This window comes from Dermacentor variabilis, chromosome 2, assembly GCF_050947875.1.
Source record: "Dermacentor variabilis isolate Ectoservices chromosome 2, ASM5094787v1, whole genome shotgun sequence".
NCBI lineage: Eukaryota > Metazoa > Arthropoda > Arachnida > Ixodida > Ixodidae > Dermacentor > Dermacentor variabilis.
Window position 1 is genome coordinate 34,310,455 of NC_134569.1, and position 25,272 is coordinate 34,335,726.

Below are 25,272 nucleotides of genomic sequence, written 5' to 3' on the forward strand. Positions count from 1 at the left end.
TTTCAGTAAAATTTGTCCTTCACTCTTTTATAGCTCGTACGAGCAGCAATGTCCCAAATTTCCTACGGAGGTTTTCCCCTCTGAAATTTGCTTTCCCTCTTGTCTCATCTTTGCGTTGGACGTCAACACTATTTGATGTTGTGACCATTCCGCAATAGCAGAAAAATAAACGGATGAAATTAACCCCATCAGAACCGCGGACTCTATCCACTTCGTTCAACAGAAGCCTCTAAGCTGAAGCCTTACTTTCTTGTATTCTGGTGCTGACAGTTTGCTGTCGCTCTCATATATCCTATCAGCCTCTGTGATAAGTGGTCGTGTGCAGTTATGCATGAATGAATGAGTGCTCCATAGTGTGGACTGAACTTGTACGGGGCTGCATGTGTGGATTTTCTATTCATGTTATTAAGGCAACGCCGCTTGCACCAACGAACAAAAAAGTGCATGAAGCATTGGATATCAGCGCGGACAGATGTGAGACGTAGGCTGAACTCTCCGTAGCGTCATTGTTAATAGTATTAAGAATTTATTTATTTATTTATTTATTTTTTATTTATTTATTTATATTACGCTTCGATATATTTGTCTGAAGAACATACAGAAATGAGGTAGCCAAGGTACTCTCCGCCTCAATCTCTCCACAGCAACCAATGATGAAAGCAGAAGGCTCTGAAGACACAGGCTGCTACAGATAACTTGTATGCAGCCCTGAGTACCAGATCCATGGAATTTATTTGACGTAAATAATGTATGTAATAGACAATATATCACCGCGCCAATCGTCTCGTTATCACGCCGACATTTCCAGAAATTTTGGTCATTGCCCCTGCAGACATCTGTTGAACTTCCCCGCAATGTACCAGCGTAACGCAAAGGGCAGCATTCTTAAACATGATATTTTAGAAGGCCACAACAAATTTACGCAACTTTCAATTAGCAACCTCGAGAGGGTACACCTTCTAACAGGCGTATTTGCGGCACTTAGTCGTAACGTATTTGCTGCGTTGTAGCAAGTTTTGGTCCGGAATAAAACGCTGCTATAACGCAGCAGAAAAATGGCGAATAAGGGCCGTAAATACGCACGTTATTACAAGGGCACACCATTTCGATGTTGTTAACTGATAGCTCTTGAAGTCCGGGTGGTCTTCTGAAACGTGTTGAAAAATGCTGCCCATTGAGATAAGCCGGTACATTGCCGGTCTTTATCGCCAGGCTAAACCCGCCTGTTGCTACAAGTCAACACCAGCATCATCACCACCACCACAACATTTCGGGTAAGCTCGACAGATCTCTGCGGGGGCAAGGTTCAGAATTACTGGCTATGATCGTTAATAAATGACCAGGAGCCCGTACTATGAACCATATAAGACTGTTTGATTTTTTTTTCACTCATGTCCCATTTTGTACTCACTTTCCCATTCACAAGCAAAGGCTAACCAGCCGGAGGTATGCACTGGTTAATGTGCACGCCTTCTATTTCGTGTTCTTACTCTCTATTCTTCAGGCGACTACGTGCCAGCCAATGAGAGAACGCTCCTGGGAAAGCGATTTAGTTGCTGAATATGAGCCCATTTCCCTTATATTACTATGTATTTTATTCTTGCTACGCTAGTCATTTCATTGACCATGATATTGTGTACTGCTTGCTGTTTCAAACGCCGCTGTTCGCATGCCACTCCACATTTTTCAATGATGAGCAATACGTTTTTAGTGAGACCTACCTAAATGGACTAGCAGTGAGAGTAACAAAAAAATTTAAATGCGTGGCGTGCTTTTGAAAACTCTACAGGAACAAAAAATAGCCGGTGAACTAAGAAATTTGGCAAAACTCACAGCCCAAGCACTAGAAAGACGAACAGCGGGCGTCTCCGAAAAAGGCGAAATCGCAGACTGCCAGGAAGTCGAATAAGCCTTAATAAGCGTGGAAGCCCGGAGAGAAGGACCTCGGCCAAGCGCACGCATCAGATTTGCCGCAGTTGAAAAAAAAAGCGAGAAAGGTAGAACTTACTGATGCAGTGCGAAGACAAGAGAAAGAGAGAGCTGGACAGAAAGGACGTAATAGTAAGTGCATGACAGGGGAGAACCAAGGGATTCGACCTCAAAGGAGAAAGTATTGAGGCAGTCCGACGGAGAGGCAACGAGCGGAAGAAACAGAGAAGAAAGTAGAGTGAATGAAGAGAGAAGCGGGAGGGGGGGGGGGCGTCGACAAGAATGAGAAAAACAAGCACAAGTGGAGGAAGGATCCTCGCGCAAGCGCGGTGAGGCTATCTCGGCCCTGTGAGCGGCGAGGGCAGCGGGGAGAGGAATTCGATTTTCGGCTCTTCCACTGATTCTTCGCTCTTCATTCCGGGCAAAAGGCAGCGGGGACGCTCCGGTGCGAGCGTCCAGCTGGGCCACCAAACTAGACGGAGCTGTGGCGTGTAAAAGGAATGCCGTACAAGGACCCGGAGGCGGCCGAGAGCATTCGCGGGGCCGGGTTCATTTCAGACTCGCGCACGTATGTCGGTGTTCCTGCGCGGTGCATTTTGGAGGACCCCGACGGAGAGGGCCAAACCAGAACCGGAATGCAATTATTGCCTTCGAGCTTAAAGAAACGAAGAAGCTGCTTCGCATTTTTAATGCGGCTCGAACGCTGCGCGTGCTATCGCAAGTGGCGCGAGAAATTGGCCCGACCTCTACGGAGCACGTTACAAAACGGCGCCGAGGCCGCCGGCAACCGTGATGTAGCAGCAGAAGTCGATATTATAGTTCGCACAGCTCAGATTCTTTTTCGAGCTTCGTGGAATGAGTCAACGGTGAGGTGAGTTAACATAGCATGACAATAAATTTTTGTGGATTTCTTAAACTCTGTCACGTGCAGTGTGTACATACTAAACTGTTATAAATTTTCAATACGCTGTTCTAAAGAAAAGCCAGGATATCTTAGCTTATTTAGGCTTGTCTATAGGACCAGTTAGGGCGCTCGTATAAAACAGGAACGGGTGTAAATCGCACCGCATACATGCGATCTTACACTAAGAGCTGTTGTGTCATAATTATCTTTCTGACCCAATGCCACTTCTGTCTTCCTGTCTCAATTCGACTAGTCAGATGTAACGCAAAGTCTGTATATCTCTAATATTGTCACACTAAAGCTTCGTTAGACTAATTTTTGTCTTGCACATCAATGGAATGGAATCGTCTTTCCACAGAAATCGCAACTGTTGGTAAAAAATGTAATTTTCATGCAACCAAAATTAATATTGCACAAACAAAACGTGTCAATTACTCGCCACATTCCTTTTTATTTCTGACGCACTTCTATTTGCTGTTTGTTTATATTACAGCCTGGTCAAATTGTGCAATTAGAACCTTTTTTTTTAATCTTATGTAACTCGTATTTTGTCAAATTATTCTGCTCAACTCATTCCCCTCCGCAATGCCTTCATGCCTTGAGGGTACACGTACATCAAATAAATTAAGTAACAAAACAAATAAATCCGGTAAGAAAATGAACTCGGCTTGATCGCGATACAATTTCAAATCAAAATCATTATCTAATAACATCACTCACTCACTGATCATTAACACTAGAGTGGCTTGATACATTGCGCTTTGCGATCGGGCAGTTCAGGATCCGTGTGTGTGTGTGTGTGTGACTTGTTCAAGCATAGAAACCCATGGGGCATTTATTGATGTTGTTCCTTTGGTTATTTCTGAAAAACATTCATTTTGTTGGGCTCTACTACACTGTTAAACAAAATTACACCCTTTGGTTCGTATCTTGCCACACAACAATAATCGTCATCTGTCTTATCCACATTTCCTTTCTTCAACGCTGCGAGCCCGGTACTTCCAAGTCACGAAAGGCATGCGCGTCATCAGCATGACAAAGTATTATCCGCGGGAAAGTAGCGAGCGCAGCGGTCTTCTGGAAAGGAAACGCAACAAGACAGATGACGATTATCGTTGTGTGGCAAGGTGCAACCCAAAGGGTGTAATTGTGTTTAAGAGTGTACTGGTGGTGATTGCAGTGCCCTGGGATTGCAGTGCCCTGCCCTCTCAGAAACATGAAATATGCAGTTTCTTTAATGTGATTTTTACCTTCTATTTTGCACACACACACACACACACACACACACACACACACACACACACACACACACACACACACACACACACACACACACACACACACACACACACACACACACACACTCACACACACACGCACACGCACACGCACACGCACGCACGCACGCACGCACACGCGCACGCACACGCGCACGCACACGCGCACGCACACGCACACACACACACACTTATATATATGTGTGTGTGTTTGCAAATAAGAAGTTAAAGATCACATGAAAGAAACTGCATATTTCATGGTTGTATATCTCATATTATATATATATATATATATATATATATATATATATAATATATATATATATATATATATATATATGTGTGTGTGTGTGTGTGTGTGTGTGTGTGTGTGTGTGTGTGTGTGTGTGTGTGTGACATGACATGCCAGCATTCATAATCTCCTGTAACATTAAAGAAAAGTTATGATTGTGTAAGTTAGGCCGATTAAAAACAATGTGTATATTTTTACGAGAAAGAAGCACGATCTAGTAGGGAGGGGGGAGGGGGGGTGTCCAGATTGATTCTGAGCACCCGGAGTTTGTCAACGTGCACCTAAATCCAAGCACGCGGGTGTTTTCGCGCTTCGCCTCCATTGAAGTGTGGCAGCCGCGGTCGAGATCGTTCTCCTGACTTCGTGCTTAGCAACGCAACGCCATAGCCACTGGTCCACAGCGGTGAGTGAGGCAGACTTCAATAGAGCGCTAATCTAAGAAGAAACTGGTATCGGGTCCGTAATTTATGTCATCGCTTTGTACGAATACTTTCAAACAGTCGCGCGTTATTCATTCCAAGGAAGCTCGACAAAGACTACGCTTCTCTGCAGCCAACAGCTAGGACTAGATAGCCCGATAAATGGAGGTCAGCCATGAAAAGTCCACCTGGTCACCGCCGGCCTCGGCCACGGCGTAGGAAGGCAGCCATTTGTTTGCCCCGATGACGTAAAGGCTGCTTCCTCTCGCAGCAACGTGCCACCGAGGCTTCCAGAGCCCCCAGGTCATTCCATGCAGACGCGCCTGTTTGCGCACTAGAAAAGAGGCGCAATAAATTGCGGCCATCCTCCGAGACCACAGCCTCGAAAGCAAGCTCGCGCAGAGTGCGCACGAGGGCAAATAAACAGGAAGCGAGGCACACGCTGAGGTCGATGGGCAAGTGCTGGAGGGGAAGGCGCATTCAATCTTGCGCAGAGCTCGTGCGCGGTACGCGTGCTACCTGTCCACTTAAAGCAGCGTCGCTACCCTGCGAGCTGCAACGAGCTGCATGTATAAAGCGTCGCTGAAATGCGGTGTGGAGCGCGTACACGCAGGTACCGCGCTGATGAGCAATGCACGGCGCTGTGTCCTTTGTTTCTTTCAGACTCGCCGCGTTGTGGATTCGTCGTGTCTTGTTTTCGACACGATTCGTCTGAGCGCTTAAAATAGAGCAAAAAAAAAATGCGCTAGTGTAGAAGTGTTTTCCAGGTTTGTACCAGACACTCGGAAAATGTATTTAAGGTAAGCTACTAAACACCCCGCGAAAAAGTATTTGAGTACAGTATTGCATACCGAATGCAGAATCGTAGATGACATAGAGTAATAAATAGCCCCACAACATTATTTCGTTGCTTCATAAATACTTACAAGATACCTCCTGTTCCGAAGTGTAAAAGAAAGCAAGACTTACCGTAGTTTTACTAGAAAGCTTTATTGGCTCGCTGGAGGAGTTGCTATACTATACCTTGCTATACCTAACAACTTGCCTCTGTTATAAGTTCTGTTAAGTAAGGATAAAGCTGCGCCAACGTTTTTTCACGGGCCTTGGTGTCCGTCGTTGCAGTGGTATGACTTTAGTTTAGTGTCGCCGAGATAGACTGATCAATTTTTGCAACATGTCATCCTTCATATTCTAAAGCAAACCACGCATGCTGTAAGCCTGCTATTGGAACGGAGCGGTAGGTTAGATTAGTTTTCGCTTGGTCAAGCCTGAGAGCCGCGCCTTCTCTCTTTCTTTCTTCTTCTTTTTTATGCCCCCTCTCTCTAAGCTTGCTGCCCCTAACAGTTGTGAGACAGGCGCAATGGACGTGACCGGCCGTCGACGCACGACACGTTCACCGCGACGAGCTCGTCGGTAGTGCACATAACAATGAGGAAGGGCATATCCTAAACACTGAATCCAAGATATTCACAAACGTATTTAAGTTACAGCAAAAAAATACAGAGTTGTGGAATTATTTTAGAGACGCCAAGTCACTTTTGAGAGTATTAAAGATACGGTATTTTGAGCAGAGTATCTAGGTTAGGTTAGCCTGGTGTTCTCCTTAGCTGTTCATGGTGCATCAAGTTCTTTTGCCTCCCTGCGGAGGTCAGGCCATGAAACACGAAATATAATGCAGAGCGAAAGGCCGATTCGAGCCCGGCTCCTAACGAATGCTGTTGCGTGTGGTTTTTCTCCGGCAAAATACTGTATTTTATATAATGCTTAGCAGACCACAGACAGCTCCTGGGAAAAGCTTTCCGGTTTGCTGCATCTACACTAGTAGCCCCACTTTAGAAGCCAACCTTTTTGTGCTGAAAAAGATGCGGTAGCTGGCTCAAAAAAAATATTTCGTGGTGCAAAGTGTAGCATGACTTGAGAAATCCAAATAGCATGCGGTTGTGCAAACGTTACCAAAGCGCCCGCCTCTTCCCACTGCCACGGGGCAAGCCACAAGTCGAACAACAGCGCACTCTAAATTCTGAAAACGACTTGGCTTTTATGCATGGCGTATTTATGGAACACCGGTCGTTTTCTGGCGAAACTCAATCATATTTCGTTGTTGTACATGGAATATCAAATACACCACCGTGGTAAAACGCAAGTGTCAAACTTTCTTGCTCTCTTAAGCGCCGCGCCACAGATTCTTCAGAAGTGTAATATTTATGACGTTGTACGCCTCGCTGTATAGGAAATGTAAAAGTGCACTAAAACAGCAACGCCGCACGAGCACCGTTTCATTACAACAGAAAGCAATACAGCACTTCAAGACGGGACACAAGGGGAGAACCGCACACACACAGCGCTTTGAGTTGTGGTCCTTCATGAAAATGCAACGGAATCGGCTATCTCGAATACTTACACGGCTATTCTCGCGAGATTTACTGTTGACCGTGCAGCCTTCAAGGCAAAACGGCCACACTGTTTTTCCGTGCCATGAAATAAGTTCTATCAATTGGGTCAGTCGAACGGGCTCTTGCAAGTCGTTTAAATAATGTACCCCGCTATCGGATCGCACATACAAAAAGGTGAACATAAAAGAATACACAATGAAAACCAAAGCGGAAGAAGTAGCACCCACAAACTCGCAAAAGCTGTACATGGGCTGCCTCCAGGGCTGCCCGCAAGCCGAAGTTGACTCGCTGGAATCGGCGTGCAGTTTCCCCCCACACGACGCCATCCCCCCTCCATCCTCCTCGCCCTCGGTAGCCGCTATGAGAAAACAGAAAAAGAAATGGGAGAAGATGCGGGGGGGGGGGGAGGGGGGGGCTGAGCGGCCTTAGAATAACATAGCCCCGCTCCAAGAGGAGCATTCCGAGGCTCTGGCGTCCGGCAAGACACACGAGCCAGAACGGAGCACCAACAACACGAGGACGGCTGCACACCGACAACAAAAGGATGGTCCACCCACCCGCAGGCCCTCTTGCTCCGTCTGCGCGCCTGCTTGACTGCCTTGAGCGCGGCGAAAGGGCCCACACGAGCAGGCCCCGCTAACCGCGCTGACCGTAAACGTCGCGCGGCGCCGAGAGCCGGACTCGAGAGAAAATTCGCGTGCGTAAAACTTGCGGGGTCGCTTCCTGGCCGTAAACTGTTTTGCGCTTGTGAGTGCTGCCCCGTACCTTGGCCCGTTTATTCTTTCAGCGCCATAGTTTTGCGCTCAACGTAAGGAGAAAGCTGGCGATGAACCACGAAGGGAAAAAAATGTGGAAGAGAAAAGAATTTGAGATAAAGCTCACTTCTGGACGTTGTCCTTTCCTTGCCTTCTCCAGGTTTTTCTTCTCTTCATCTTTAATACCTTTAGTTTCTTCCGCTTTTCTCCCCTAGTTCTGTCATTGCTCCTTGACAGTTGCTTCGGCCTTGTTTCTTCGTTTCTTTGCCTCTTTTTCTTTTGCCACTTTTCTTTTCTGCTTCTCTCACACGTCTGCAGTTTTCGTTCTCAGTAGCGTGTCGCCCTGGGGCGACACAGTAGCGTGACACCCTGGGGCGCTTGTAAAAAAAAAACAAATATCGGTGCCAGTGAGTCGCAGATCAAGACAGCAAGGACGACGCCCACTTTTGAGCCACGACCTTATTCCACGTTGTTTTTTTTATTCTTTGAACTAACTGAACACTTCATTCATTCTTGTGTTTTCTTCTATATTCTAGTCGTATTCCTGGCAATTTACGTCGCATATTTACCCGAGAGAAACTCTCTCTTTGTCGCCGGTGCTTTCTTGAATTCACGCTGTCTGTTTGTTGAAGTTAGGCACGCAGTTTTCGGCCCTGCATCCTTCTTTTCTTCGTTAATAACAAACAGTTGGCTTGTTTTCTCAACCAACCGCACAAGTTTTGTGGCACTTTGGTAATGTTCGAAGAACATAAATCAAAATTTTATTCAGGTGCCGAGGCAGATGTAGAAAATTGCCCGCGGTCTTGTTTTGTTAAGGTTTTTTTTTGTTGCATCGTACATATTTATTTATTTTTGTTTGGTAAGATATGGTGGGACACAATATCGTGGGACATTATTGGAGATATGTACCAGTAATGTTTTTCTGGATGAGACAGAACGAATTCTTTCCTTTTCAAGTTGTTTCTGCAGGCTTCAGTGGATGTTCGGTATAACCAGACATTACGGGTTTCATTTCAAAGCCATCTTGCCTCTGCTAGCGTAGAAAAAGAAAGAAGAAGGAAAGAGCCCACTGGGAACTGGGAAGAAAACAAGCGTCTCCCCACGATTTACAGCATACGAAGGTGCTCAGGCTGGAAAGCATGAGTATTTCGGTGCTATTACATTTCTACTAACCCATTTGTACGTATGCAAACAATGAATTGAAAATTTTCTTCAGTTCGCAAAGATTAGGGATTTTTGAACCTTACCGCAATTCAGGAGGTACACGCCCAAATATCTAGGAAAATAATATCATGGATTTCAAACAACGATCATATATTCTTAAGAGTAAAATTGCAATTTATGCTGCTACATTAGTCTCTTAATTCTAATAGACATTAAGAGAAAAAAAATTGTGCTGGGCAGGTCATGTAACGCGCAGATTAGATAACTATTGGACCATTAGTGTGATAGAATGGGTACCAAGAGAAGGGAAGCGCAGTAGAGGACGACAGAAGACTAGGTGGTGCGACGAAATCAGGAAATTTGCGGGTGCTAGTTGAAATCGGCTGGCGCAGGACAGGGGTAATTGGAGATCGCGGGGAGAGGCCTTCGTCCTGCAGTGGACATAAAATAGTATGATGATGATGATCATGATGATGATGATGATGATCAGTTCTAATGATGGATGCCAAGACATAGAGAGGCGTGAACTCTGAATGCTGTAGCTCTGCCTATATGTGCAAGACTTGAAAGTAGACGATGAAGCTGGCGATGCTGTCACACTTTTAAGAAGGAGTGACATACTCATATCCATATTCGACTCCACGGCTCAAGGAACTTTCGTCTAGATGACCTCGAATCTTACCTCCATCTTTCAGACAGAGTAAGCGGTACCTATACGCAGGGGTAACCCAAGCTGGTATTTGAGTGTGACGTCATTATATAGCTAAGGTCGTTCAAAAAGACTGGTCAGTGCGTCTAACATAGTTCAGAATACCAAAGAATTCGGTTAAATCAGAGCTGGGGTGCAAAGACCTTTTATGATAAACTTGCTCAGGAGGTATTGGTGAGCTAGCTCTCCGGCCATTATCGATTAAACCGCAGCGTCCTTGTTCAGACAGATTAACTGTAAATCGCACACTAGTGCAGAACTTCATTCCTGCGCAGTTGCAGTTCAGCGCTCGTGTGTGTGAATGGGAGTTAAGAGTCGTCTAGGTCTCAACAAGTGCGCTGTTGCTGAACTGATAGTTTTATGATGACTTCGATATACACTAGTTTGGCGCTTCTGCGCAGCACTCAAGTCCCTTAGGAAGATCGTAGGGAGTGGCAGACAGGCACTGCTACACCCTCCGACCCTTTATCCTACTAACGAGCGTTGGAAGAGAGCCCTGGCCAGCTCCGACCTCGATGATCAGCAACGGCTGATTGCGAGGGCCCACGACGTGCCCGAGCTTAAGGCATTCTTGAATGAGGACGCCTCTCTAGAGCTTCGCTTATGAAATAGACACGTTTATTCTCTCTCTCGTCTAAGTTTCAACAAGTGCGCTGCTGTTGAATTGATAGTTTTATGATGACTTCGTTGTTTACGAGCTTGCTATATATCATAGAAAAAAAGCACCCACGAGATACTCCTGCTCTAACACAAGAAATTAATTTCCTGCGAACAAAGCTACGTAGTTCTGAGCGGTATTTGTGGCCTGTGTGTTTAGCTGTAAAGTTCCTTCGAGAATAGCATTGTGAAGGTTCGTAACATTGTGTGGATACATTGAAGGCTCCCTTTCTCATTGTAGACGATGTACAGACCCATCAAACCCATCACTAAATGTGTGTCCCGCAGTATCTTATGAGGTGAGGCCGACCTCGGATACGTGGGCTGGAAAGATGCGCGGGAAAGTGCGTGTGAGCTCCTGGCACATTCATACATGTGATTAAAGCTGCCTAAGCGACCAAAGTCATTAATTCCAATTAGTCGACCTCAGGTAAAAAAAACAAAAAAAGAAGAATTGATTCGCACACTCTCCGTACAGGCGAACGGTTAAGTCACTGTAGGTTTTCTCGCTGAGTGAGGAACGATTAGCTCACTGAGTAGGATACCTTGTGTAGCTTTGGTCAGCGATTTTGCTTGTGTGGTTGCTTGTTCTTAGGGCTTGCGCGTGAGTGCGTGCGTGGATGCGTGCGCGTTTGCGTGTTACCACCACCACCAGACGATGCTTACGTAAGTAAAGCGATATCTTCCAGGTAAATCTCGTGAGACATGCTGCTGGACACACTTACTGATATTGGTTACTGCTAAAGGTTCATGCTACGAGGTCCGTGGCTGCCATGACATTGAAATACTGCTACGGGGAGATCTATAGAAAAGCGGAGTTATTTACACTATGTACAAGGAGACTTAAGTGGAGCAGCAACAACAAAGACGACAGACGATACACCTCACTTCGTCCTCCTCTTGTCTGCTCTACGCTTCAGCATCTTCTTCTATATCCGCAGGACAATTGGCTCATAACACTACCCTACGGCGGCGAAAGCACTGACTAGGTGCTGGTGAACAATGGCTACATGAAAAAAAAAGGAAAAGTTGCGCACAAGATATTAAGAGTTGTCCGGGGCACAATAGGGCTTGAGACGGACAACGTTCAGAATGTCCGTGCAGGGATGAGCAGATGATAACGAAGACAGCAATGGAGCCATTTGACAAGTAACTTGAAAAAGACAAGTGCACTTGTCCAAACGTTGGCTCCCGCTTTTACCTCGTTCTGGTTTTACTCATCATAAGTGGCATTAGTCACTTGGCGGTACACGCGATATGGACTGGCGTAGGGGAAGAGCAGTTTTTCGCATGGTCCGACACGTCGTGCTGGGGACCCTAGGAAGACGAGCGATCTAGGGAAGAAGTGGGTGAACCCGCCGTGGTTGCTCAGTGGCTATGGTGTTGGGCTGCTGAGCACGAGGTCGCGGGATCGAATCCCGGCCATGGCGGCCGCATTTCGATGGGGGCGAAATGCGAAAACACCCGTGTACTTAGATTTAGGTGCACGTTAAAGAACCCCAGGTGGTCGAAATTTCCTGAGCCCTCCACTACGGCGTGCCTCGTAATCCGAAAGTGGTTTTGGCACGTAAAACCCCATAATTTTTTTTTTTTACATGGGTGATCCTGTGATGGCTGTTGTAGAGAGACTGCTTGTGGATTTGGGGCTCAGAAAATTGAGTGCAAGCGACTTGGTGAGCATAGTCGGCACGGGCAATAGTTCGTTCAGCATATTCAGTGGGTGGGCACCCAGAAGAAGGCCCCAGGATTTCTGTGGGTAATGTAAGGTTGCGACTGTATAAGAGCAAAACGGCGAATAACCAGCGGTGTCATGTCTGGAAGTGTTGTACGCGAATGTCACAAAGGATAATGCAGCGTCCTAATCCTGGTGGTCATCAGACACATAAATGGGCAACATGTCGGTAAGTGTTCGATTCAGGCGTCCTGTTAAGCCATTCGTCTGAGGTTGGTAGGCCGTAGTCAATTTATGCTTAGAATGATTACGTAGTTTTCAACTACGTCTTTTATCATCGCACGTCTAATTAGAGCTCCTTTGTGGGCCTCTCGAAATTTTTTATGGCCCTGAAGGGAAATGCGGCAAGAAAACACTCTTAAAGGCGGAACCGCATGGCGCGATTTCAGGCGCGATTGACGCGCGGATGGTGGGACGCGCGCGTCATTTTGACGCGTGCCCAGCATGATCCGTCACGAAATCGCGCCGCCGCGTGCTGCTGCTCGGAGTAGAAAAAATCGCGTCGCGCGGCGCGTCCACCAATCAGAGTTCAAGTAAGTCACGTGGCATTTGGTCACGTGGAATTTTGGTTCCTTTTTTTGCCACCAGATGGCCCTGCTCTCTGCGCATCTCGACGGAACCTCCTTGGCGGAATTTTTTTTTTTTTCGCGGCAGAACTGGCGCGCGCGTCAAGGAAAACGTGTGCTACCGTGATTTCGTTCGCGCATCGTGTTGGTTCGCGCATCGTGTTCACCTAAAATGAACAAAGCAACCTTCAACGAGGCCCTAATTACTAAAGTGGAGAAGCGTCGCGTCTCATCGCTAATACTGGCAAGACAATTTGCTAATAATATTACCAGTGTATGGTGCTCGCTCTCTTCTCAACCAGGCAGGCCGCACCCACATGTACCTCCTGACCCGCATTTTTTCTTGCTTCAGTATCAGCATCCCCCTTAATAGTAGCAATCGCCTCTTCTGCTCGGTAGTAAGCGGCCGACCCTCCTTTTTATATGTGAAGTTGTAAACAAGCAGCGGCTTCTCAGCATGCGGAGGGTACATAGTCGCAGTTTCGCACACGATATTGCTGCTTGAAATTAAGCTTGATAAATACACTTCGGAAAGAAATGTCGCTGTCTAATTACACTCAGATTGTTTTTATTGTAGTGTTCTGTAAGTTTAATGGCATATTATATATGCGGTAACAGAGACAATACATGTCGTTGAGAGTTATGTTGTCTGGCAACCCGGAAAACGCGGCGCAAAAGCGCCGCTCCTTTTCTTCGTACGGGTGCTCGCGCGTCGGCGGCAACGCGGGCGTTTGCCGCCCGTCGCGTTTTTCGCTCGCGAAAAACGCGCCATGCGGTTCCAGCTTAAGGATGCAAACATTTTTACAGTGTATGGGGTCGTGCTATTTTTGCAATATCTTTCGCAAACGGACAAAAATGTGAACACAGGATCAAAAACGCAACGAACGTCCTCAGTAGAACGACATGTCGGAAAGTTAGTGACGGTGCTAACTACCAAAATGGCCAAGTGCAGTGATCTCTCGGCGGCCGAAGTGGCATTTGGCAGAGTTATGTTCAAGACCTGCATCGCGAAGGACGCGCAGAATTGTCGAGAGTCGATGTAGATGACTGGAGAATGTAGGAGAGAAAATGACGACGTCATCGAGATAGCACAGGCAAGCAGACCACTTGAAACAGCGCCGACGGGAGTCCATCACTCGTTCAAATGTTGCTGGACCATTGCACAAGCCAAATGGCATAACTTTGAAATGGTACCGCCCATCGGGTGTTATAAAGAAGGCCATCTCCCTGTATTTTTCGGTAACGGTTTGCCAATAGCCGGATCGAAGGTCTATAAAAGAAAAGTAATGTGCGCCATGCAAAGACTCGAGGGCGTCATCAATTCGCGGCAAAGGGTACACGTCTTTCTTAGTAATCTTGTTTAGATGCCGATAGTCAACGCAGAACCATCAGGTGTTGTCTTTTGTTTTTCTTAAGAGCACCACAAGGGACGCCCGAGGACTCGTAGATGGTTCGATGATGTCTTCATTAAGCATTCTCTCGACTTCCGTTTGGATTACGTGCCGTTCAGTCGCAGACACTCGGTAAGGACCCCTATGGATAGGACTGGCCTTCACAGTGTCACTGCGACAACTTTTGTCTGGCTGAGATATGGGGTGAATGAAAATTGAAAACGTCGTTGTAAGCAGCTAGCAAGCAACGAAGGTTATCAGACTGAGCAGCTGAAAAGTCTGGGGCGATCATTGCGTCAAAAAGGGTGTCAAGTGAAGTGCTGGTGTTAGGGCTTTCAGAAGACTGCGGGTCATGCTGGTCAATAGGCGCTATGCTGCCAAGCATGATACCTTCGGGAACAAATTGTGGTGTGCGTGCAAAGTTCAGAATAAGCATACATTCCTGGTTTGCAGAAACAATCACAACGGAGTGAGGGGAGGCTACGCGCCTTGTCAAAAGAGCGTCTAGGAAAGGATAGATGACGCAGTCGCTGTCATCTGAGGTCATTGTGACATACGTCGCGGTAGTTGGTCGACGGTGAACAAACTCGGCGACACATATAAACGCAGTGGTGACTCCTTGGTGAGATCGGGCGCTGAAGGGAATTAGAAGGTGAAGAAGGTCAGAAAAGCAGTCGATGAAAGCAGAACGGGTACTCAGGAAATTACGGCCGAGGATAATTTCATGTAGACACTGGTGCAGAACGACAAATAGAACTGAGATCAGGTGGCTCGCGAAGCTCACACGAGCAGTGCACATCCCAACGACGCAAGGTGTACCGCGGTCGACAACACGAACCACAGGTGACGCCGCGCACGTCAGAACCTTGCGGAGACGATGAGAAAGGCGAACGCTCATAACCGATAATTGCGCCCCCGTGTCTATGAGCGCCGAAACGGGCACGCCGTCAACTTATATGTCCAAAAAAGTTTCTTCGGGTAACCAGGGTCAACAGAGAATTTCTGGGTCGATCGGCCGATGTAGCATCACCTCCAGGATCTGCATTAGTTTGTTTTCCAAATATGGATGGCGAGGGTGTGGCGACGGTGAGCGACGGGCCTTTGGTGAGCAAGAACGGTGGCTCTGTGTCGACTGCGAGCGATGGTCGCAGCGTGGAGTCGGGGCAGCAGGAATATAGTGCGGTGGGTTATTTCGGGTGTGAAAGGGTTAGGACCGGCTCTCTTCCGGGCGGTAGGTGTACGCGGGACGAGGGCGCGGAAGCCGACCATAGTGACAATGGCGGGAAATATGACCTATCCCATTGCAGTTAAAGCATATTGGCTTCCCGTCGTGTGTGCGCGACTGGTTTGGGTCGCGGTATCCGAGAGAGGTCGATTGTGGGCGGGGAGGTCGAAAGGAATTGCTGGCAGTAGGGCTACTAACAGTACAGATAGGACGGATGCCTGCGTTCTCCAACTCTTCTCGTATGACAGCTTGAATCAGAGATAAAGCCGGGTGGTACTCGTCATAAGAACGAGCCAGAGGAAGCGATGGAGGCCCAGCCTCAATCTCGTGCCGGACAAGACGCAGCAAGTTATCGGCACCAGGCGGTTGGACGTCTTTACACGATGAGATATAGTGGCGGTATTAGGGCGACGAACGAATTGCTGTAAGACACAACGGCTCTTTGCTTCTTCAAAGCGTTGGCACTCACTTATAACGTCGTCGACGCTTGAGAAATCTTTGTATACGAGTAAGCCGCTAATTGACACATAGCCGCTAATTCACACATTAGAATCGGCCCAGAACCGTTAAGCTCCATTTATACTCAATAATTTTGCTCGTACTGCCAGTGTCACCTTGATGAAATCCACTCTTAACCTTCCAGACCTGGTAACGAGAAGAACGATTTCCCACCTCTTGCTTTTTCATAAAATTTTCTTTCATAATGAAGTACTTAGACAGGAACTCATCTCAGAACCGGCTTACTTTTCATCGCGTGTTGACCACCCAAATAAGGTAGCCGTCCCTTTGTGCCGCACTAACCTCCTTTTACATTCTCTTCTTCCCGAAGACAAGTAGAGAGCGGAGTCACCTTCCCCCCTCCATCGCTGCCACTGAGGACCAAGCGTTGTTCAGGTCTGTAGTTACTGAACACTTACTAGCTGCAAACAGTTTTTTTATGTAAATTGCCTTTGTTGTTTTGTATTTGCATTGTACCCACCCCCTCTGTAAAGCCCACTGGGTCTCGAGGGTATACTAATAAACAAATAAAAGGCGTCGTTGGCGTTGCCTTTAAGAATGTAGCTGACTTTATCCTTCAGAATCTTGTCGCCAACCCACCGACAGAGTGCTAATAGATGTTGAATGTACACAATGTACAGTTCTACAGATGTTTGGACCCGGCACGAAAGTTCCCTCTTGGCGGCTCGCTGGCGTCCAGCTGGCTTTCCAAAGAGTTCCTACTGTTTATGCTTGCAGGTTTCCCAACTGGTCAATTCCTCCTCCTGTGTTTGAAACCAAACACGGGCCGCTCCCATGACGTCAACTAGCATTGCAGTCGGATCCCACCGGTTGTTCTGCTGGCTCTTTCATACTCGATCAGCCAGTCGTCGACGTCCTTGGTGTCAGTGCCGCAGAAGGGCCAGGGTCTCGGGGTTAGATCAAGACAATCGGTGTAGTGGTAGCCGAAGCCGAACCAGTGGAGCTCTCAGTCGACATGTCTAATAGCCCACAAGATGTCCGCTGCGAAATTGCGTGATGTGCTTGTGAACTACCTTGCGCCTCTACCAAGATATTTCGGGGAGATCTACAGAAAAGGGGGTTTGCTTACGCTATGTAAAAGTACACTAAAAGTGAGGCACGAATACAAAGATAGTGAATGGTCGACCTCACTCCGTCCTCCTCTTGTCTGCTTTACGCTTCAGCATCTCCTTCTATATCCGCAGGACAATTGGCTCGTAACAATACGTTCAGTATAGATCCGCGTTACAAACCACATTAATACCCTTGCGATGACGCGTACGTATAGTCTGCTTGTATTAGGATCAACTTATTTTTATCACATCGTATCTCGTATCGGCCCAGTTTACTGGACAACATGAATGCGAAATCGGGCGACATAGCCAAAGAAAGTTTCACTTAATAAGCTACTATCGCTCTCGGACAGCCAGCTGTCAAAACAATTGCGTATAAAATGAACATAAGACAATAGATAACATGATGAATTTTCTTCCATGCCGCTTTGTTATTCGGGCCCTACACAAAGCTGTCGTTCAGTCCTTCATTCTGTTCTTGTGCCGAAACCCCTTATTTGCTTACGTAAGTGACTTAAACACCATCAAGATTATTATACGACATTTGCACGACTCATCAGTTCAATAAACCACGTAATCGGCCGAATACACGTCGCGCTGCCCTTCAAGCTGCCGCTTTCTATCTTTATTTGAATTCTTCTTGGCGTGCACGGCTCCTATTACGTGCGCGAAGCAATCGGACTCGCTGTTCGGAGCGAAAAAACAGTGTCTGTTTTCTAACTCGCAGAATTTTTCTCGGAAAGGCCTCCGCTCTCCTTTCTTTCTCTTTCTTATTTTCCTTTATATCGTGGATACCTTGTGTTGTTCCAATCAACGATTTTGCTTGTGTGACTGCGTATGCTTATGGCTTGCGAGCGAGTAACTTGATAGTGCTGCCTCACTATAACACGCAGCTCAACGCTAGGTGGCACCTAAAAACTTTCGATCCTTTCCCCCTGTTCCCGTTTCCGGGGCAGCGCTTTGCGTTTCTCTGTAATCTCTCGAGCCACTCTGTTAAGCAAATATCTGACGCACCCTGGAGATTCTATTCGAGTCTTGTGATGCCTACCACTACGATGAAGAAAGGAATGATTATTGCTCTCTCTATTTTATTTCAGTATGTGCAATGTCAGACATGAGTAACCACTTTTTCCCGCAACATAGGGTAGAAACATGAGCACCGACGATTCGTATTTTGCGTCCTCGCGAGCAACAATTGCTTTCGTCGTCTTGCCTTGCAAGCTCCTTTATCTCAACGTGCGTCATTAGGCTAAATGTTACATAAGCGCCTCTTGTCGCTATGGTGGAAAGGCATCACGTCAATCAGACTTCAGGAGTTTGTTACAAATAATGTGTAATGGAAGCGACCACAGAGTTTAGTGTTAACATTGATTCCATGTCCTATTTCACATCACATCTGCATTTAACCTTTCAATCTTTACTAATTTTTATTCCAATGCGCTGCTTCCATCTGTGTCGAAAATAGACTTGGCTGGGATCATTGCGTTATACGCAAACTACAAGTGTGAAGGAAAATTCATTACAAAAGAAAAGACACAGCTTTGTTTAGTGGCACGTTAGATTGAAAGAATATTCTGAATCAAGCATACTCGGACCGCGGCCACATTCGTCTCTGGCACAAAAAGTGAAGGATCCGTGCTTTAGTGGACTACTTGAAGTGCACCGGTTTAAGAGACCGCTTATAGCGCTGTGCATCCCTCCCACGTGCACTCAGTGTTCATTCTCTCCTTCTTTTTCTCTTTCTGCGCGCCTTTCCGTTTCGATTAGTGAAGAGTAGCAAACCGGACGCTCGTCTGGTTCACCTCCCTGTTTTTCCCTTCCTTGCGTTCCCCCCCTCTCTCTCTCTCTTGGATGTTACAACAGTTCAGGGTAGCAAACGAGAAACTCGCATCTTGTTAACCTCAATGCCTTTTCTCTCTCTCTCTCTCTCTACATATATATATATATATATATATATATATTGTTCCTGTGCTCTTCTTTTTCTAAACTTGTGTTGCTTACTCCTGTATCGATGCCACCTCATGGGCATGCAGAAAGCTACTTTGGATGCCATTTTTTCATTTTATTGACACGCCAAACAAGCTTTGCGTACGTGTACAAGAATTATTTCACGAACATGCAAGGCCGCCTTGGAGACCCTGCAGAAAAGGCATTATCGGGTAAACTAAAGTGCGTAGGCATGTATTCTAGCAGCGAGTCATGCACGGTCGCTGAAACGCATCGGGTAGCCTCATTCACTGTCACAAAGCATAGAACTTACACCGTGCAGACGAACAAGGGTAGTTGGGAGAATAATAATAATAATAATAATAATAATAATAATAATAATAATAATAATAATAATAATAATAATAATAATAATAATAATAATAATAATAATAATGCATTATTATTATTATTATTATTATTATTATTATTATTATTATTATTATTATTATTATTATTATTATTATTATTATTATTATTATTATTATTATTCAATATAACAATAGCAGAGAGAAAAAGAAAGAAACAAACAGGCTGGGAAATGCCACCCAAAACGGGAATGCCTGCCGGCTCTTCAGAAGAATAGATACAAAGAGGAATGTAACACGGAAATGTCACTGCACTCTTACAAGGCTATAAATGTGGAACTAAGCAAAGGAAAGGACATGGCCTGGGCTCTTTTGCTTGTCCCTGTCGTAAGTGGTGCTGTTGAAGATGGATTGTTAGCAACGTTCCCAATTTGCAATCCTAATAACTAAACATGCCGTAGCAACAGCAGCAGCAAGAGTTGAGTGTTTCTGGGTGACGACTCAGCCTATTATTTTATTTTATTTTATTTATTTAGAGATGCTGCGATCTATATCATGAGATCATGGCCGGCTGTTATACAACAAAAGGAAGACGAGGGCGTACATGAGAAACAGGTCGATTTGCGCAGAGAAAAACATATATCATCACTGTAAGTAGGCAACAAATAATGCAACTTGCCTTGGCTAACAACTTTGTGGTAAGGTCATCCTAGTCGATGATAGTGCGTGGGAAGTAAGAAATTGAGAACAGTTGTTTCCTTGAATTTAATGGAATCATGGGTTCTTACGTGCCGAAACCACGATTTTATTATGGTGCATGCCGTAGTGGGGACTATGGATTAATTTTGACCACAGGTTTCCGCAGAACTACTAACTCAATTTTGACCACCGTTAAATCTTTTACATCGGCCCACAATGCACAGGGAAAGAGGCGTTTTTAGATTTCGCCCCCATCAAAATACGGTCGGCGCGGCCAGGATTTGATTCCACAAGCTCGTGCTTAGCAATGCAAGACCATAGCCGCTGAGGCGCCGCGGCAGGTAGTTGCTTCTTTCGCTCAAGGATGCGATAGTTCCAGAATTAAGTTTTCTGGTGGTATAATCACTTCGATAAGTGAGAGTCTTTCAAGTACCGATGCTGTAATGACTGTCGGTTAGCTGATAGAGGAATTCTATAGTCAAGATTTTCGATTAGCGTGGCTAACGAATGAGGACCCACATTTAAGGCGAAAGCCTTTCTAGGCTCATGGCGAAGTTTGTGTCAGCAGACCTGAACGCCGGAGTGTCCGCCGAAGCGTCATCACGCCATATAAAGACAGATTAAAGAGAGATTACAGATGATTGACAGTGACAGTTAGTGAATCATAACGCTATAATAGCGATTGGTAGAGGGTAATAATGACTTGTAATGACCACAATTGATTAGAACTTAGATTAGAAAAGATTAGAAACTTGTAATGACTACTAATAATGACTGAAATGACTTGTAATGACTAGTAATGAATACTAATGACCAATATGTCTAACGACGAATCGTAACGACTACAATTGATTACAAATGACTAAAATTCTTACTAATGAGGCGAATGATAAGAGGAGGAAGACGAGGCTTTCGCCGTTCACCCCTTAAGAGAAGTATTAAGAGACCCTGTAATTTTTCTTTGTTAGAGTAATGATTGAGCTCCTACCATTTGAGTTCTAGATGAACCACACTGTCTGTTTTTATAGTCTACCTAGCTTTTTATTGTTTTCTCAGTATAGGGGTACCAAATAATTACGGCATGCTGCAACATATAGGCAAAATAATGGTATAATACGCAAGGATGCATCCATGCTGTGTAGGTAGCTTCAGCGAACGATTGAGATTCAGCCAGCCGTCATTCAGGGCACGGAATCTCACTACGTTTGCTTTCCTCACTATTTTCGTACAGGCTCAAAATTAAATCTAAAGCCATATTGTAATCGGTGTCGCCTCCAGTGCAGGAAATGACAACGTCCGAGCTTTCGTATTGTGACCTCATGAAAGCAAAATCATTGCAGAAACTAATGGAATATACTCAATCTGTAGTAAAAATACAATCGTGTTGAAGAAATACGAAGATATAGAGGAGAGAGAAATTTATAAAACAAAAGGGGAGAACGAGCAGCAAACAGCCTCAAACAACAGGACGAAGAGAGGGACACATACCACAGCGCTAGTTAGTCAGCGCTGTGGTCTGTGTCCCTCTATTCGTCCTGTTGTTTAGCGTTGTTTGTTGCTCGTAATCATGAACCAACCAGCCCAAATGGGTACTCGCAGCAAAAGGGGAGAAGTAGGCTTGAACTACTGTGTTCTAGTCTGCTACTCAGTGTTGGGGTAGGGGACAGGACACGACCCACATATCGCAACGTGAAAAACTGCCTCTGCACCAGTGTATGCTAGACGCAGTGTCTGATTTCACGTAAGTTCTACGTGCAGGGAAGCAAGCGCCACGTAAACAGGGAACACTTATAGATTACTGGTGCAGCAGATAAAGTTGTAAGAGCATTTGCAAAGTTAGTGGTTACAGACTCGTTTCAGTGGTCGACAAGACTGCATTTGCTTCTCTGTCTCATCGACACAAAGAGCTACCTCTAAACCAAGCAAAAAATGGGAGAGCGGAGGCAAAGTTTTAACTAAATTAGTACGCGTAAGAGCGAAAAAAAAAAACACTGAAACGACAAGATGGAAAGGCAATGTACGACGAACTCGCTCATCATTACGATGCAAGTACGAAATGAACCTGTTTCTTTACCTACGCGTACATTCGCAGAGTCCGCGTATCGTTACCGTGTGGGTAAATGAACATTAGAGTGCGCAGACGCAATATAGCTATAACAAGCTTTGGTTTGTTTTCTTACACTTTCTGCAACGCACAATGACACTTAATTATGCATATATACGTGCCGTGGTGACTGGGCGGAATCGTAATACCAACAATTCCCTAATTGTTTATAACATTCTAAGAAGAAAGAAGGGGCCATTTTCAAACCTAAGTTCCTCGTCACACGCGCCAGAGCTGTCGTTGCAGTTCGGTATGAACTTGAAGTGCAGAGGACTGGAGTGTTTTCACGGTTACCGTTGTCTGTAATTAGCCAGATAATGGCAGAACCAGGAGGTACTTCTATGAACGTAGCGAACGAGACCCGAATTGTATACGTTAGGTCACCTTAGCCTTGCTGTTTAAGCAAGAATTGTTTATACATGCTATTCAGTATCAAGAAAAATATTAGTTCGGAAGTATTTTGTTTTCCCACTCGTTAGGTTGCTTTGTTAACTAGTTTGGGGAACTTCGAAGGTGCGCAAAACTGAAGACGCACACATAGCGGCAGCTATCACTGTAAATGTATACGTGCAGCTGAGTATTTTGTGTACATTAGGAAGCGGTATTACTATTTCCCGATTTGATCAAGAACGCGTGATACTTGCGTTTAAACAGCTCTTACTTGCAGTTGCTCCGTCCCTAATTTGTTTTATTTTGTTCTGTTTTTCATGCACACTGTGTCAAGACTGGCAGTTTTCTGTCAATCAACAGTGTTTATTATCAATCATCAGTGCTTATTTCATTCTGGATCTGCTATATGCACCTGACAACATCGAGCGCAAGAAACGTAATCCGCTCCCACCCACATGTTTCTCATTACACTTATTATACCGTCAACGCCTGAAATAATGTGCACAACATACGCACTCCCATTGTTTCGTTATGTTCATTATTCATGTCTTTCCCAAAACCATTAGCGACATTGAAAACAGAGTTGCAGCGCATTAATCAAAAGCACTATCGTAGCCATTCTCGAAGACACCAGTAATTGAAACTCCTATATTGTTTGTGAGTATAGGGGCTATACTCACAAGCAATATAGGAGTTTCGATGAATGATGTCTTCTGGTATCACTTAAAACCAGACCTGCCATCGTGTGCGCATGTTACACCGTCAAAGCAAGTAGATTTTTTTTCAGCTTTTCTTATTGCCCCAGCAGTTATATAGAAAGGTGGGCGCACGCAAATAAAATTTTCACGTGAATGGTAGCATCACTGACTTGAGCTTTTCGTTGGTTAGAGATGCCGGCAGAGCTCGAATGCAATAAGAAACACACGTTGCATGCGTGTAATACAAGCAATTGTAACATGTGAAAGAGGTGACTAGCCGTTTTGAATGGCACTTGAACAGAACAGGCTTTGGTCATGCGCTTTTAACCAGATGTGCTTCTAACAGACGTTAGGTTTATACCGCGAACATGTCATGATGACTGCAAAACATTGTACAAGTTTACATGAAGTGTGCAATGATCTACACAAGAAATACATCATTCCTAGAGGGGAAGTTGCGAGCAGGTTATTTAAATCTCGGACTAGAAAGATTCTACAGAGAATCAATGCGCAAAAGGTTTTTTTGCTGACTGAGTTATTTTGAAAGAACAGCTTCGTGAACGCAACAACACTCGTAGCGCACTTATGGTCCCGAGGCCGGGGCAAAGGCCCGTGGGGTCATTATTATTGATCACCTGAAAAGTAATCGGAAACAATTTAGCAAACTGGGGCACGACAGCCCGCACAGTGGTGTCACGCATATTGTTCAAAGCTGCACTGACCTTGTGAGGCGAGCAAGATGACTCCGAGGAGAGTCCCGATAAGGAAGACGACCGAAATCCTGGCATGCGATCCACCGGCGAACGTTGTCCCAACAGTCAGGGCGCCAGCAGACGCTGCTGCGGCACGACGACAATCCATGCTTCTCGTCGTCTTCTCTCTATCCTCGGCACCACCAAAGTATGTTTATTGTGTAGTCTAACTAGAGCGTTTCGCGATGCGATTCAGCCAGGACCGAAAAGCATGCTTTTTGTGAACACCAGCAAAAATGAAATAAGCAAAGAAAAAGAGTCACACAGTCAGCGGGCTGATCCAATCAGACACCGCTGTCGCGCGCGCGTACCACACTCGCCTCACAGTCGGCTTCGCCACAGAGCACTCTTTCTTTTTTTTTTTCAAATCCCCCGCTGTCTGCACTGCAGTCAGTAGGAGCTGTCGGCGCTGCGAGAAAGCGACACCGCGATAGTCGTCGTCCGCATTCGTCTCAAATCCGCCGGCAGACCACGGGCCACAGTCAACAACAGAGCAGGTGAATTTTCGCCGCAACTGGCGGTGCGAGGCTCCCGGACGAAGGGGCAGTCGAGCCGCGTGCGGTGGAACCGACAAGAGGCCCGATCGACAAATGAGCGTCGGTGGCGTCGCGCCGCGGCAGTGCGACGCAACTGGACTGATACGTCACGAGGCCACGTGACAGACACAACGCCAATGGCGGAAGCCGCTTGTAGGAGGGAGAGTGGTGCGCCAGCGAGGACCCAGTGTTGGAACTCTGATGGGGGGAGAACACCGCGGGTCCCGTCGAGTAGGAGATGTGGCAGAATGTGGATCTTTGGGGAACTACCGGCCCCCCGAAGGCACACGCATTCGAAGAAGTACAGGGTTTTCGCGTGATTGTGCGGGCTGTCGTCGCCGGCGGGTCCGCATTGTTCTATGATTCATGAGTCGCGAACATCTCTGAATGATAAAAATAGAAGGAGCTGACACTTTTTTATTTTATGTGTTCCACCTTTTACTGCGTGAGCGGACGCATGTAATTTGCTAGGAAAGATATTGGCAACACCTGTTTGTAAGCAGTGCCGCCGTATTTAAATTTATGTTTAAGCTTATGAACGCAGTTTTCTTCGGTGTGATGCACTGACTTGAGCATAGATAAGTTCTATTCAAAACTAATTATTTTCATTCGTCGTTCGTTCGCCCTGTGTCGCGCTGCCACCGTTGCCAGGATTGTCCATTCAGAGCTAGGTATGATAAGAGGGACACAACTGAAAGAAAAATAATTATCCAGTTGTCCGGAGGCCAGGCTTCGAAGCGATTAACAGCATCCACATTCACTCTAACGAATCCTCACATTTGGGCCGATTCACGGCTATTGAAGACAGATTTTAC

At 45.9% G+C, this 25,272-nt stretch overlaps 1 protein-coding gene across 3 annotated transcripts in view; it reads right to left on the minus strand.

Annotated features, from left to right (window-relative positions):
- The window catches only part of LOC142571623 (igLON family member 5-like), a 423,151-nt gene extending 398,656 nt beyond the window's left edge, over positions 1–24,495 (minus strand). For all 3 annotated transcript variants that reach the window (XM_075680131.1, XM_075680133.1, XM_075680132.1), the window contains exon 1: positions 23,892–24,495. In XM_075680131.1, the coding sequence (XP_075536246.1) occupies positions 23,892–24,030 (139 nt within the window). In that variant the 5' untranslated portion in view covers positions 24,031–24,495. The remainder of the gene's footprint in view (positions 1–23,891) is intronic.
- Positions 24,496–25,272: the final 777 nt, after the last annotated feature.